The 14,929-nt window shown below is 39.8% G+C and overlaps 1 protein-coding gene across 2 annotated transcripts; it reads left to right on the top strand.

The window, feature by feature from the left end:
* The first annotated feature begins 4,011 nt into the window (after positions 1-4,011).
* Positions 4,012-12,682, top strand: LOC311014964 (kynurenine--oxoglutarate transaminase 3-like). Of its 2 annotated transcripts, none has more exons than XM_084011937.1 (14): positions 4,012-4,092; positions 5,049-5,136; positions 5,886-5,944; positions 6,402-6,546; positions 8,352-8,501; positions 8,625-8,711; positions 8,845-8,967; positions 9,077-9,197; positions 9,735-9,811; positions 9,897-9,986; positions 10,076-10,262; positions 11,827-11,900; positions 12,012-12,098; positions 12,218-12,682. In XM_084011937.1, the coding sequence occupies exons 2-14, from the start codon at positions 5,050-5,052 to the stop codon at positions 12,272-12,274; spliced, it is 1,344 nt and encodes a 447-aa protein (XP_083868063.1). In that variant the 5' UTR covers positions 4,012-4,092; position 5,049; the 3' UTR covers positions 12,275-12,682. The 2 variants fall into 2 exon arrangements, with proteins under 2 accessions (XP_083868063.1, XP_083868064.1); XM_084011938.1 differs by having other exon boundaries at positions 4,044-4,142.
* Positions 12,683-14,929: the final 2,247 nt, after the last annotated feature.

Raw genomic sequence — 14,929 nt, 5'->3', positions numbered from 1 at the left:
AGCCTACTACTGATACTTCCTCCACTACTTGTAGTAGTACTACTACTACTACTGATACTATGTCCACTACTTGTAATAGTACTACTACTACTACTACTAGCCTACTACTGATACTACCTCCACTACTTGTAGTAGTACTACTACTACTACTACTACTTCTACTACTGATACTACGTCCACTACTTGAACTTTTACTCGTACTACTACTCCTTTTGCTACTAGCCTACTACTGATACCATGTCCACTACTTGTACTTGTACTAGTACTAGTACTACTTCTAGTTTACTACTAATACTACCTCCACTACTTGTAATAGTACTAGGACTACTACTACTAGTACTTCTACTTCTACTACTACTAATACTACTAATACTTGTACTAATATTACTAGTACTACTGCTAATACTACTGCTACTATTAATACTACTAATACTTGTACTAATATTACTAGTACTACTGCTAATACTACTGCTACTATTAATACTACTAATACTTGTACTAATATTACTAGTACTACTGCTAATACTACTGCTACTACTAATACTACTTTTACTAATACTACTAGTATTACTGCTACTACTACTACTACTACTGATACTACTCCTACTACTTCTATTAGTACCCTACTAATACTACAAACAAAAAGAACATTCAAATATTAAAATGTTCAGCTCTTTAAGGACATTTCAACGTGTCTTCAACATTTTTTTCCCTTTCATATTCTTTTCAAATATTCAGGTTTTTCATATTTGTTCAGCTATTTAGCTTATTTCATACATTTGCAGATATTAAGCTTTGTTAATATTATTTTCAAATATTGAGCTTTTTTCATAATTTTGCATTCAGCTTTTTCATACTTTTCACATATTCAGCTTTTTTAATATTCTCTTCAGCTATTCAGATTTTCAAACTTTTTGCATATTCAGCTTTTTTTAATATTCTCTTCAAATATTCAGCTTTTTCATACTTTTGCACTTATTCAGCTTTTTGAATATTCTCTTGAAATATTCTGCTTTTTTAATATTTTCTTCAAATATTCAGCTTTGTTTTCAGTGTTGCTTCAGCAATAAAGCATTTCCACGTATTTCCGCAGGAAATACATTTTCTAGTTACAATAAGACAAACACACACTAATACATCTATATATATATATATATATATATATATATATATATATATATATATATATATATATGCATCTATAACTATGCATTATAAAAGGGTAAAGCATTGTTCTCTCAATAAAGACAACACCTGCGCTTTTCACCATTGACAGACTGACAAAGCTTTCACCATCAGACCTTCCTGAATTGCTGTACAACAAGTCATGCAATTTTTTTTCACTGATAATTCTATCTATCTATATTTACTACAGGTTACATAAACACGAGCATATCAACATATTAGCAGATCAGAGCCTGACAACTGTAACTCTCACACCGACTGTTCATTGTTTATTCATTGTAACAAATCGATTCATCTGAGACTGTGCAGACTCATCTTCTAAATACTTCTAAAAGGACAAAGTACACACACCCAGAATAGATGTGTGTGCTTCTTCTGTGCAGCTGTGACTGTTCCAGCATTGATGTCATCCTCCCACAATGTTGCTGCTGAACTTTGTGTCTAAACTAAACAGTGAAGATGGTTCATCGGGGGTGGTTAATCGGGCTCTTACTGGCAATTAGGTGTATGTTTTCATGTTCACTGCTATCAACACATTTATGTCAGAAAAACACTCTAAAGTGTGTTTTCCTTATAAGCATTACGATTAAACAACCACTCCGTTGTGAGTTAAGGTGCTGTTTGTAAGTTGTGGAAATTAACCATGAATGTTTGACATTTAGAACAAATGTCATCTAATGACTCTTTCAGAGAACATTTCCTTTTTCCCAATTTGATTGATAAGAAAAGGAGGTACAGGGGATTTCCAACAAGTAAAAGTCAGACTTTAAGTAAGCCTCATCCTATTTCCACTGCTTCACTGCACTGAGCACTCTTGGATTAATAATTGTGAATTATGATTAATCAGCTAATTCATGAGCAGAGCCTTCAGGGCTGTTGTCCAACTCATTATCTCAACAACACGGTGTACTTCTACACATATGTACTTTTCTGTCCTTCTGTTGTCCTCATGCTTCTACCATTGATACTAGAGCTGTAGCAAAGGATTATTTTCATTATCGATTCATCTGTCTTATAATTTCTCAATTCATCGTTTGGTCTGAACATTTAAAAAAATAGTAAAAAGAAAATGACATCACAATCGTATTCCTACAGACTCCCTTTTTGGTCTGACCCACAGTCTAAAACCACAAAATATTCAGGAAGGCGCTAATAGTCTCATTTGAAAAACTGGAACCTGTGAATTATGATTATGGTTGCTTAAAGGATACAATTAATAGATTATCAAGTCGCCCATGGGCTGATTGATTAATCGGCTCTGACTGATCTGTATATGTTTGCACGTATTGATGAAACTCTTGTGATAGCTGTCCCTTACCTCTTCTTAGGACCAGCTGGACTGGGACCTGAACATCCCTTTGATGGCTCCACTTATGACTACTTCGTGCTCCTGGAATCGCAGCAACACTCCTAGGAGAAAAGCAGCCAAGGTCGGCCAGGCAACAGTGACGTGTTCAGGTTTTGACCCTGCTCGACTAAAGTACACACTGTAGACACTGATGCACACAATATGTGTTGAAGACGGGAGAACTCTCTGCTAACGGGGAGAAATCTGCTCTCGCCATCACACTTACTTTAAGTCAAGGACACACACATAAGGGCAATCTCTCAAGCTTGAAGTCAGAGACTTGTACGTATTGACTTCACTGGTGGTCCGTCTGGTCATTTTGGGCTTCTTGTTGTGCTTCAACAGTCGTAGTGTTTTGCTTAGAGCAGAGGTCTTGGCCCCCATGGCTGAAAGTGACACAGTGGAGGGACCCCCTACATATAAAAAATTGTGTTGTTTATTATAGTCCAATAATAATGTGTATTGCAGCTTATAGTGCCATGCCTCAAAGTACTTTGTAATGATGTATGTATACAATGCTAAGCCATTAAATAATAATTGTTGACAGATTCACATATTTATAGAACACATTTTAATTCTATATTGGCATTTCTACATCACAATTTTACAACATAACATTTGACAAATAGGAAGATTTATATTTGCTTATTATAGGTTGTATTCGTGTTAATGTGTATTTTTCGACATACTTTAATTTTTGGACAAAAAAAAAAGTTTGGGATCAAATAATTGCGGGTACGCCTCGCAGTAACTCTGCAGACCCCCTAGGGGTCGCGGACCCCCTGTTGAAGATCTCTGGCTTAGAGGTCTATCCCATTTCAATCAATGAGGTTAGGGTTTTTTGCATACTTTTCCAACTTGAAACTGTAGTAACCTTTGTTTTGCGCTGATCAGCTGTTATCTTCAACACGGAGGAAATGTGGACACACTTGGACACAATTTTGTGAAACGTTTCTGCCATCATTACCTGTTGTGTATGTCAGGGACTGTATAAATATAATGTCTGTGGGGGAGGCTGAAACGTATTGCTTTACCTTGTAATGACGCACAGCTTGATGGCAGAATTACAGAATTAGCTTTGTTCAGTGTACAGAGGTCCGTCCATCCAGCTACTGATGATCCTCCTCGGGACGATGCTGCCTTCACTGTTACCGTGTAAAGTCCACTACTATGACCCCTGTCCCACCGTGGTGATGGAATATAAGAGGCCTTTGTAGAATTGTCTCAACAACTAAAAGTCAACAACTAATGCTCTGAAAAAATAAAATGAATATAAATTAATTAATGTCAGACCTTTATTATTTATTGTCCTTTTGTTGATTTAACCATCATGAAGAAATAGTCAGCCAATGTTGAAGAGTAAATACGCACAACAATATAAGCCAAGTACTCTATTTTTTTTAATATAACCCATATTTGCATCCTCAGTTCATGTCCATCGTCATGTAAATAATGCCAATGTCCGAGACCTCGAACGCAGCACCGTTGCTCCAGCAGTCTGGCACGTCTCCTCCTCCTGACCGCTGGAGCTCTGTGTGGGCTACACGGTGTCACGACAAGTAAGTAGTGGTCGCTGTCCTGTTGGTGACTTTACGTCTATCGCTACATGGTAAGCCTTGCTTAAAGCAGCGCTGATAGCGCCTGTGACGATAATAGCGCCTGTTATCACCGTGTTTCATGTCAAGCTAACGCAGGTGCCGTCTCGTTGGACAGCCATAACATAACGTTGCCACTGTCGGCTAAAGCTAGCTAACATAATATGCTAGCTAACGTCTCTGACGGGCGGCGTGTAACGGGAGCGCGCTGTGGTGTTTACCGTAGTAACGTTACAGAGGCCCAACAAACATCTTCTGAGGACTCTCCGAGAGTTCAGTTTAGCAGAAGGGAACGTGGAAAGGGCCGAAACTGTGTCAACAGACCGCAGGATTATTGTGGAGCACACTTGCTCCATCTGCTGTTGCTGTTATGTATTTTTGAATGACATTTTAATACTGGAGGAAAAACTGTTCACTATTTCCCGAAGCATAAAATTACCCCTTTATATACATTCTTGTTTGTTTGTTGGGGGTAAAAACACTACTTAACCCAAACATATTGAAACGATTAAAACGGATAACTGTTATAGATAAGACACGCTAATAATAATTGATACTGTTGAAAAAAAAGTTATTTTATATCTTGTCAGGGTACTGTTTAACTTAATATATTTGTTATTTTCCGGTGCCCTCTCCTTGTTCGTCGTCGGCGTTCAATTTCCAGTTCCACAGTTCAAACTGACCTAAGCATCAGTCAGGATTTTCCTTCAAATGCATGTCGAAACAGATATGTCATACACTGTATTAGTCAGATCTGGCCTCCACAGATCCGCCAGTATGCCAGTAGCATGGACCTTCCCAGCACTGCAAGTAGATGAACACAGAGCAACATAGACCAGTGTGACAGGAGCATGTATGTAGAGGTTGTCACAGGAGACAAGATGACCGGAACAACATTCATCTTTTTTCTCTTTGTGCAGTATGAATTTAGCACGACAAGTCCTGAATTGCTCCAAGTTTGCACGTTATTCAGCCAACTTAAACTGCAGAAGATTTTGCACTTCACAGGTAAGTCCACTTAAAAGTCAAGCTGAAATGCCTTTTTAACCCTTTTAGATCGCATCCCAATACATATTATGCACCCATTTAACTACTTATGCAGAAAAATGAATGCAAATATAAAATTTTTACAATTTCTTTGTAGTTTTATATCAAAATCCTAAATGTTAATGCAAAAATATAACACATTGTTACATCAGCTAGTAGCAACCAATTTCACCCAATAACATCATGACATCCATCCATCCATCAATCAATATGAAACTGAGGTGCTGCAGAGAGCTGGAGAAGGTCGAGATATAATCTTTTCAACAATAAAATCAGGTTCCTCCCAACAATATTTGTCTGTCCTGTTTCACTCAGAAATACATCACCATACGGAAGATAAACACTCTGGAAATGCTGTTCGTGATGAACTAATTAAAGTTTTAAAAAAGTTTTAGGTGCTAGGGTGGAGAGGTGGTATCTATATGAGTTCCACTACTTTTTAAAGCATATTGAGTGCAGTGCAGTGAGGCCGTAGCTTTGTTATTAAATGCTTGGATGGTGCATTCAAAGAATGCACTGACAGAGCCTCAACAGTTATGAAACCACTGACCAAAGTCCTAGCATGGACGCAACCAAATTGAACGGTTGTTGCTTCTTTTACTTTTGTCACACAGCTAGCTGGACAAGCAAGTAGGTAGTTAGTATTACACAATTTAAATAGCCACTTAAGATGTTATTTAGGTGTAAAGTAGTTCGTTTTTGTGTTGCAGACAATGGCATCACGGCACACACACTCCAAAAGAATCGAGGGACTGGACAAGAATGTCTGGTAAGTTATTCATCTCTTACAGCAGGAAAGTGTTCTGTTCATGGACCTCTGATCAGGCTCCTGTTTGACACCGTGCTGCTAATACATGAAAGCCTGCCACCTTCCTGATGTTAGACAAGAGCAAAGAAAGTCTGGCATGGAACGTAGAGTAGCCCTACATTCTTGATGCTATTTAACTTTGATTTGATTTGTCATTTACACATTTTAAAGGAAGTGGGAAGTCTTTACTAAATGTTTGTAATATGATAATATGTATGAACAGCATGCATGGAAAACACTATGCTGGCTGTGCTTAGGAGACAAGAAATGTTGACATCAATCAATAGCAAGAGCTTTGGTTGAGAACGTTTAGTTTAGACATTTTGTGCTGTTTTTACTAGAAATGTGTTCTTTGGGTAGATATTTTTTTGAATCTCCTGTCTGTCTAGTAATGGCTTTTTTTAAATTGTCAATTCAGGGTTGCTTTTACTTCAGTGGCAGCGGACCCATCCATTGTTAACCTGGGCCAAGGCTTTCCAGACATCCCTCCACCTTCTTACGTCAAAGAGGCTCTAGCGGAGGCTGCTTCAGTGGACCGGATGAACCAGTACACCAGAGGCTTTGTAAGAACCGATAAACTCACTGGAACCACCTACTCACGGTCCACTGCTGCAAGCGAATCGTTGCTAGATCACATATCTTAAAGATATAGTTCACCCCAAAATCCATATTTTACTTCAAACCTGTAGTGCTATGTATCGATCCAGACTGTTTTGGTGTGAGCTGCCTTGGTTTTGGAGCTACCTGCTGCAGAGATGTCTGTCTTCTCTCCAATAAAATGGAACTTACTCAAGACAATCCACAGACCTTTCTGTGAGCAGGTTCATTTCAGAACTATGTTCTTTCAACCATCTTTCACCAACATGAAACTCGCTCCAAAACAATATAGATTGATACATAGCACTGGCAGTAAGAGAAACAGATGTGTATTTTGGGGTGAACTCTCCTTTAACATTTCTTATCAATCAATTTGAAAAGAAAAAAGTGTTTCTGAAGGATTGAACATGATACTTTCTGTGTTACCCATAAATAATAATTGTGCAGCAGAGTGGTGTGTCACCATGCGTGGGTGCTATAAACAAACCACAACTCTCATTAGTTCTTATGATAAGTGTTACGCTGTCATTTAGAATAAATGCATGGATGTACATGTTACCACTCCTTGTTAGGCATGTATCGATGCTGTGCTCAGGTACTCGTAAACTCCTCCGATACAACAAGCACCAGATCCCACTGCATGGTGACGTTAACCTCTCACCATGGAGCCTAGTAAGCTGCAACAATAACCTGATGAACAAACATGTTGAATCATCATAATCACCAGCTGCAGTGTGAAGCTAAACAGACATTATCTGTCAGGGTTTCCACCATTGTGTTTAATGTCAGCAAGTATCTGGTCCAGAGAGCGAGCTTATGTGTTATGAGTATGAACTCAGCAGTAATGTTAGAGCTGTGAATGTAGCAGTGCATTTTGGGTACAGTTTATTTGTCAGTGAATAAATGCTACAACTCAAGCTAAGTTCCCTCTGATCAGGTTCCTGTTTGACACCGTGCTGCTAATACATGAAAGCCTGCCACCTTCCTGATGTTAGACAAGAGCAAAGAAAGTCTGGCATGTAATGTACAGTAGCCCTGCATTCTTGATGCTATTTAACTTTGATTTGATTTGTCATTTACACATTTTAAAGGAAGTGGGAAGTCTTTACTAAATGTTTGTAATATGATAATATGTATGAACAGCATGCATGGAAAACACATTGTTGGCTGTGCTTAGGAGACAAGAAATGTTGACATCAATGAAAAGCTAGAGCTTTGGCTGAGAACGTTTAGTTTAGACATTTTGTGCTGTTTTTCTTTGGGTAGATTTTTTTTTAATCTCCAGTCTGTCTAGTAAGTCTGGAGATGTCTGTCTAGCTTTTTTTAAATTGTCAATTCAGGGTTGTTTTAGTTCAGTGGCAGCGGACCCATCCATTGTTAACCTGGGCCAAGGCTAAGTTGCCCTATGAAATCCGTTTTAATTTTTACACATCATAGGTCCCTACTTGTAGTCAGCCAGCTGATGATGAAAGTGAAGGTTAGCCTGAAGTTAGTAACAACTCTGGCTGCTCCGACTCAGGAACACTTGAACTCGAGCGAGTATTTATCTTCCATATTTCGACGTATATCCTAGTGAAACAGGACCAGCAGGTGAACTCACCGCCTTCTTTAGCTCTGATTCAGATTGATTGATGGACGGATCCAAGAAATTGGATTTTAAGTTCAAATATGAAGAAATAGATTTTTAAAATATATACATATTTTGGCATATGTTGTTAAATAGGTTACTGCATGTCATTTTTATAATGTATGTCTTCTGCTGATTTGCAAGGGTCACCCATCTTTGGTGAAGGCCCTTTCTCAGGTTTACGGGAAGGTCTGTCATCGCCAGATTGACCCCTTCAAAGAAATCCTGGTCACAGTCGGAGGCTACGGTTCTTTATTCAGCACCATGCAAGGACTGGTGGAAGAGGGAGACGAGGTCAGGACATTTCTCTCCCTCACTGTGTCACCCAGTGGTGTTTCTATTCATGGAAATCCATATTTACTTAAACTTGCCCCCAGTATTTACAGTATGCCTTTCGTGCAATGTTTCTTTCTCCAGGTCATCATCGTAGAACCTTTCTTCGACTGCTATGTACCGATGGTGCGAATGGCAGGCGCCAAGCCCGTGTTGATACCGTTACGCCCTGTAAGTTGAACCTAAAGCTGATGATGGCACACATCTTCCACATGTACAGGACTTCCTCTTCCTGCTGCACATCTCCACTATGTTGGTAGATTTGAAGGAGCCGTGACGCAAAATGTCGTCTGCAATATTTTAGAAAGACGGAAAGAAGACAATCACAAGCGGCGACTGGTTCCTTGACCCCGATGAGCTTTCAAGTAAATTCAACTCCAAGACAAAGGCCATCATCATCAACACCCCCAACAATCCTATTGGGAAGGTAAATATGCATCACAGTCATCCGCGGTTATGTCAGGGAGATGCCAACGCTCCCTGACTCGACGTGACAGGACAAACGGGCGCTTTCAGTATTTCCTGTCCTCCTGCAGGTTTTCACCAGAGATGAGCTGCAGATGATCGCTGACCTCTGCATTAAACACGACACTCTGTGCTTCAGTGATGAGGTTTATGAGTGGCTCATCTACAGAGGACACCAACATGTCAAAATCGGTACGCTCAATATACTTTATGAAAAAATGTAAATAGGAGCCAAACGCCAGCATCCATCTTCTAAATAATAGAAGATCCTCCATTCTTTACACACAGCTTCAGGCATGGAAACCTCTAAAACAATCAGCAGCCTTTGCTTCAGGCTCCAGTCACAGCAGGAAGTCGCTCAGCCAACTGGAGTTACTAGTTGAAAAAGAGCTACCGTGGCTGGCAAGCTAACTGGTCGCATGCTAGCCCTAGCCAGTTTCAACTGGCCAAGGTAGTGGGCGGCTTGTTAACTGCAAGTCAGTGAGCTCAGTAGCTATAAACAGACTAGTCAACAGAGTTTATTCAGGAGTCTATTAATGATGATGAATAGTGATCGTCAAACTTCTGTGTTTCCATTGTACAATAATGATTTCATTATGAAATGTCATGTAAATTTAGCCTTAAACTACCTCATCCTAACCAAAGGATTTACTTTGTACAGAAAAGATTTTACTGGCCTTAAAATATGTTTTAATTTCCTGAAGTTTTACTAGTTTTCTTTCCCTGTAGCCACTCTGCCTGGAATGTGGGATAGAACGATCACTATCGGCAGTGCTGGGAAAACTTTTAGTGTTACCGGATGGAAGGTAAGAACTCTGTGGATTCACAACACAATATCTGATATTCAGCAGCCAGTTCTTGCATCACGTACTTGAAATTCTTGTCTCCTAGCTTGGTTGGTCTGTAGGACCTGAGCACTTGATCAGGCATCTTCAGACCGTCATGCAGAACACTCTGTACACCTGCCCGACACCTTTACAGGCGAGTTTGCACATGTTCCTGGGAATCCAACGGATAATGGAATTCTGTTTTCAGTCTGAAAACGTGTAGCTGTCTGTTTCTCTTCTCAGGAGGCTGTGGCACAAGGCCTGCTGCACAACTTTGAGCTGATGGATCAGCCGGAGTGCTACTTCTCCTCACTGGCAGAAGAACTTGAGGGCAAGAGGGACCGCATGGCTGCCATGCTGCAAGAGGCTGGTATGAGTCCCGTCATCCCGGAGGGAGGCTACTTCATGCTGGTGGACGTCTCCTCTCTCAGTGAGTTACTGAACATTCACAGTGACATCACTAGTGCATCTACAGTGCTGTTGCTTAAGTAGTGTGGGAGTTCATTCTCAATGTAATCTAGTTGAGGATATGTGCTTCCAGGAAATGAATAGATTTAAGAATCTCACAGAGAAACTATTATTTTTGTGATGGGAGAATTACCAGATATGTAAAGCAGATTGGATCAGTTTATATGCAAAAGAAGTCACTCTGCATTCATATTAAAAGTTTTTTATTTTTACTGTGAATCCAAACGTTTATTTGCACCTCAACACCTATTTGCATTAATGTACGTAATGCGTATTTTAATAGCGTGGAATAAGTGGAAGTAAAATTAAAATATTTTTAGGGCGCAACTTAATAACAAACATTCATAAATCTTCAAACTCAAGTTTTGCCAGGGGAAACTATTACTAGACCTCTCAAATATAGAACAAAATCATTGAACAAGCTTTTATTATAACTTTGTAAATTCACGTTTTAATTCTGAATGTCTCTTTTTAGAGGGTTAAGTTTGTGGCTTATGCTTTGTACTTGGATAAACTCTTACTATATATAATATTATAAAGCAGGGTTCCCACACATTCATGGAAAATGAGAGAAAAAGTCAAGTATTCTGGAAAATTGATCCTATTTTACTGTTCATAAACTACTGTTCATCAGAGCTCCCCAAAACAGATATGATCTCATAGACATAGGCAGCATGTTTTTTCATTAGACAGAGAGATTTGTTGCACAATCGCTGTCAGTCACACCAGCTAGGTCAGAACTGAAACAGTCCTAGAAATGATCTCTAGAAAAGAGTGGGGACCCTGTAAAAAGAGTGTTCATTGATTTATGGATGTGTGAAAATATCAAACAAAACAAACAGAACCCAAAAGGTGCTTGTCACCCATGGAGGACCTTCCAATTTTTAAAATGCCCCTCGAGGAGAGAGGAGGCGAGCTGAGAGCGAGGAAACACTGCTGCTTCCTTTTCCTTTTGTGGAAGTCTTTTTGGCATAAAAGAGATGTGCACACAGCTAGAATAATCAAAAGGACTTGCTCATAAATTGTAGTTATTTTTACATAGTATTGTAACGGTTACTGACCTCAAATTATTAGGCCTATATCAATAATTGTCAGCACTAATTTGTTGTATCATGTTGACATTAAGATATCAGAGATGCACAGATTGCAGGTATATCTGGGGCAAAATTAAGATTCTGATCATAGCTGTCCATCTGCTGCCAAGCACACAGCTGAGAGGTGCTGTGCACATTCATGAACGAGTAACAGCTGAACAACTTCACTGATTATTTGAGAAGCTAAATGTTTTGCTGCTTAAATATTTGCTTCAGAAAAATGACTGTGCACAAGGAAATGTAACAATGCCTGAAGGAAGCCTCTCTAATGATTCAAGTAGCCTAAAGCCTGTGTGATGTTCATGACATTCGAACATTCTTATCACATTATGCCATGGTATGAATTCAATGTAATTACATATATAACTTGCCGTCTGTTGGACCCCCACCCTACACTGCCGGGTTCTCACCTCTGCTCTGTGTTGATTGTAGATCAGGACCTGTCGCATATGGCCGATGACGACGCCTACGACTACAAGTTTGTGAAGTGGATGATTAAAGAAAAGGTGAATAACTTGAATTAATCTGATTTGGTTCCCCACAATATACAATACTTAACTCTTGAGTTGCTCTCACATTGCAGTTTTAATTGTTCCTAATATTAATATTCTATATAGAAACTGGCAGCCATTCCAGTCACAGCGTTTGTTGGAGAGGAGTCCAAGAGGCAGTTTGAGAAATATATTCGTCTTTGCTTCATTAAGGTAAAAACCACACCGTCTGTTACGAACCAAAACCGCATGCAAAATCCTCCAGTAATGATTATTACTGTCCGAGATGCTCATTTCTCTGAAAACCACAATATTTGTCTTTCTCTAAACAGCAAGATAGCACTCTCGATGCAGCAGGGGCCATCTTTAAAAACTGGAGGAACATTTAATGGGACGCAACCTGAAGATTTGAGTAGGATTTCAGAGAGGAGAAACATTTCTGGTCAAACTGAGGGAAAGGAACTTGACAGACATTTTGCACATTAGAAACTGGTCAAATAACTGCTTTGTCAGCACATTTCTACTAACTGCCATGTTTTAGTTTCCAGTAAAACTGAAACCCAGACACTGGTCCTAGCTAGCACTCTGCTGTGAGAGCCCGTTGTGGCATGGTGTTTTTTTGACATGTTTTACACTATTACAGTGTATTGAGCCTTTTTCATGTCAATCTTTACAAAGGTGGATCGTACTATTTGGACTTTACCACATTCATATTCTGAAATGGCAAATAATGCAGATGTTTCTGTATGAAGAAAGTTATTTTTTGATTAATGCCGGTAATAAATGTTTTGACTAAGCTTGTTGTTTTTCTAACTCTTTCCTTAAGTGCAACCTAATGTGTTTGTATTGTTGCATTGATGCCAGTGCCACAACAAAGAAATGCAATCACAAAAAGCACTAAATGATATCATTTAAAGGACACACTATTAAAGCTGTAGTCTACGATTTTTCACTTGAGCCAAACTTTAGCCAATAATAGCCATCTGGTCCGCATGGCTACTATTGGCTGGATTGTGGCGAGCGATCGCCGAGCAGTTTAGGATCGGGGACGTTCTGCAGTCGGGGTGAGAGAGAAATCCGACCGGCACCCGCTGCATTTACACCGATAATGTGTCATCATTCATGGCCGTAATAAACACTATTACTGCTTTGTACATGTTGTGGAAGTCCCAGACACACCGGGAAACACACCGAGAAACACACCGAGTGCTTTTTTCAAACCTTTCAAATCGTAGACTAGAGCTTTAATGCAGAAACGTTACCACAGTAATTCCACAGATGATGATGGCCTGTAACAGGTTCATGGTTTATTTGTTTATTTCAGTATAGTAAAATTGTACAGCTGGCTAATATGGCTCAATATTATTATATTGACTATTGCTTTACGAAAGGATTTTCCCAATAAGCGCTGGTTTTGATGGATAAATATTTAAGAAAATATAATTGACATTATTAAACACTTACTTAGTATACATATTAAAATGTGACATAATCCAAATGATGTATACAAGTCTCTGACTGACATGACTGTATTACAGAATAACAATCCAGTCAAAGGTCAAGGTTCAGCCAAATGATTGTGAGCACGTGACTATGCAACTGTGCACTGCACCTGCGCCTCGCTCACCACAAAGTACATATCTAACAGTACGTCTGTGAGTAACCATCTACTTTACCATATATGGGCATAATGAAACCACATGACAGTCCTCAACAAGTAACTAGTAACATCTCCTACATTTGAACCTGTTGATATAATGGGCCAGAAGTTGCAGCTGGTGGGCTGCACGGTGGTGTAGTGGGTAGCACTGTTGCCTCACAGCAAGAGGGTCCTGGGTTCGATTCCCGGGTCAGCCTGGGTTCCTTCTGTGTGGAGTTTGCATGTTCTCCCCATGTAAGCGTGGGTTCTCTCCGGGTTCTCCGGCTTCCTCCCACAGTCCAAAGACATGCAGGATGGGGATAGGTTGATTGATGACTCTAAATTGCCCGTAGGTGTGAATGTGAGTGTGAATGGTTGTTTGTCTCTACATGTCGGCCCTGTGATAGACTGGCGTCCTGTCCAGGGTGTACCCTGCCTTCGCCCAATGACAGCTGGGATCGGCTCCAGCCCCCCCGCGACCCTAAATACAGGATAAGCGGTAGACAATGGATGGATGGATGGAAGTTGCAGCTGACTGATTAAAATACAATCACATTGTTATCTCAGCTTTAGGAAAATAAGTATTCTTCCGTTTTGAATGTGCTATTGCTCTAAAGGTCAGGTTCATGTTCAAACATTAAATGTATTCTTCAATTGAACAGAATGATGTGTGGAGGACACAAAGCTTTCCAGATGCTCTGCAACACCCACAGGTGTTCGGGCTGCAGGTGGTCAGACCTATATGGAGACATTTTATTAGTTTGATATACAAGATAATTAACCAGTTGTGGATTTTATCAGTCAGAAAGGCTTAATACATTTAACCTATATTACAGACTCTTCTCATAGGCAGCAAACAATCTGATGTCTAAGTGACCATGTCAAATTTAGTGCCATTTGGCCAATAGGTGGTGCTGTAGCAGCATCATCGAACTATGAATCGAGGAATGTTTCCTTTGCATGTCTTGACAACCGTCCATCTGATCTACTTCACACTTGGCAGGTTTTGCTGGGGAACCAAGGGCTTGCATGTCAGAGTTTGTGCAACTTGAACGTGCGTCATTTTCAATATTGACAGACTTTGAATAAACAAGTAACCGGCGCTCCGTGCAGCAGCAGGCGTTAGACAGTGGAGACTGTTGGAAACTTTCCATGTTGACTGCAGCTCGACTGCCCCTGTCTACTTTCCAGACAAATATCCATTCACCTCAAAGCCTACTGTCATGGTTTACTGGCACACTTGAAAAGAGTGGAACCATGGATAATCTTATCAGTAATACCTGTGTTTTTCCTGCTATGACAAGTCACCAAAATCCCTATAGACCTATTTCTCAAAGTGTGTTTTTGACTCCATAACTCACGCTCATTCTAAAAAGCTTTTGGTACATGTGGTTTATATATATAG

Source organism: Eutrigla gurnardus, assembly GCF_963514095.1.
Source record: "Eutrigla gurnardus genome assembly, chromosome: 6".
NCBI lineage: Eukaryota > Metazoa > Chordata > Actinopteri > Perciformes > Triglidae > Eutrigla > Eutrigla gurnardus.
This window is presented reverse-complemented; position numbering and strand designations above follow the sequence as displayed.

Excerpts from the sequence above, each read along its gene's own strand:
- LOC311014964 (XM_084011937.1), top strand. The coding sequence starts at position 5,050 with ATGAATTTAGCACGACAAGTCCTGAATTGCTCCAAGTTTGCACGTTAT. Across the intron at positions 6,547-8,351 it reads ACCAGTACACCAGAGGCTTT|GGTCACCCATCTTTGGTGAA; the intron begins GTAAGAACCGAT and ends CTGATTTGCAAG. Across the intron at positions 10,263-11,826 it reads GGTGGACGTCTCCTCTCTCA|ATCAGGACCTGTCGCATATG; the intron begins GTGAGTTACTGA and ends TGTTGATTGTAG.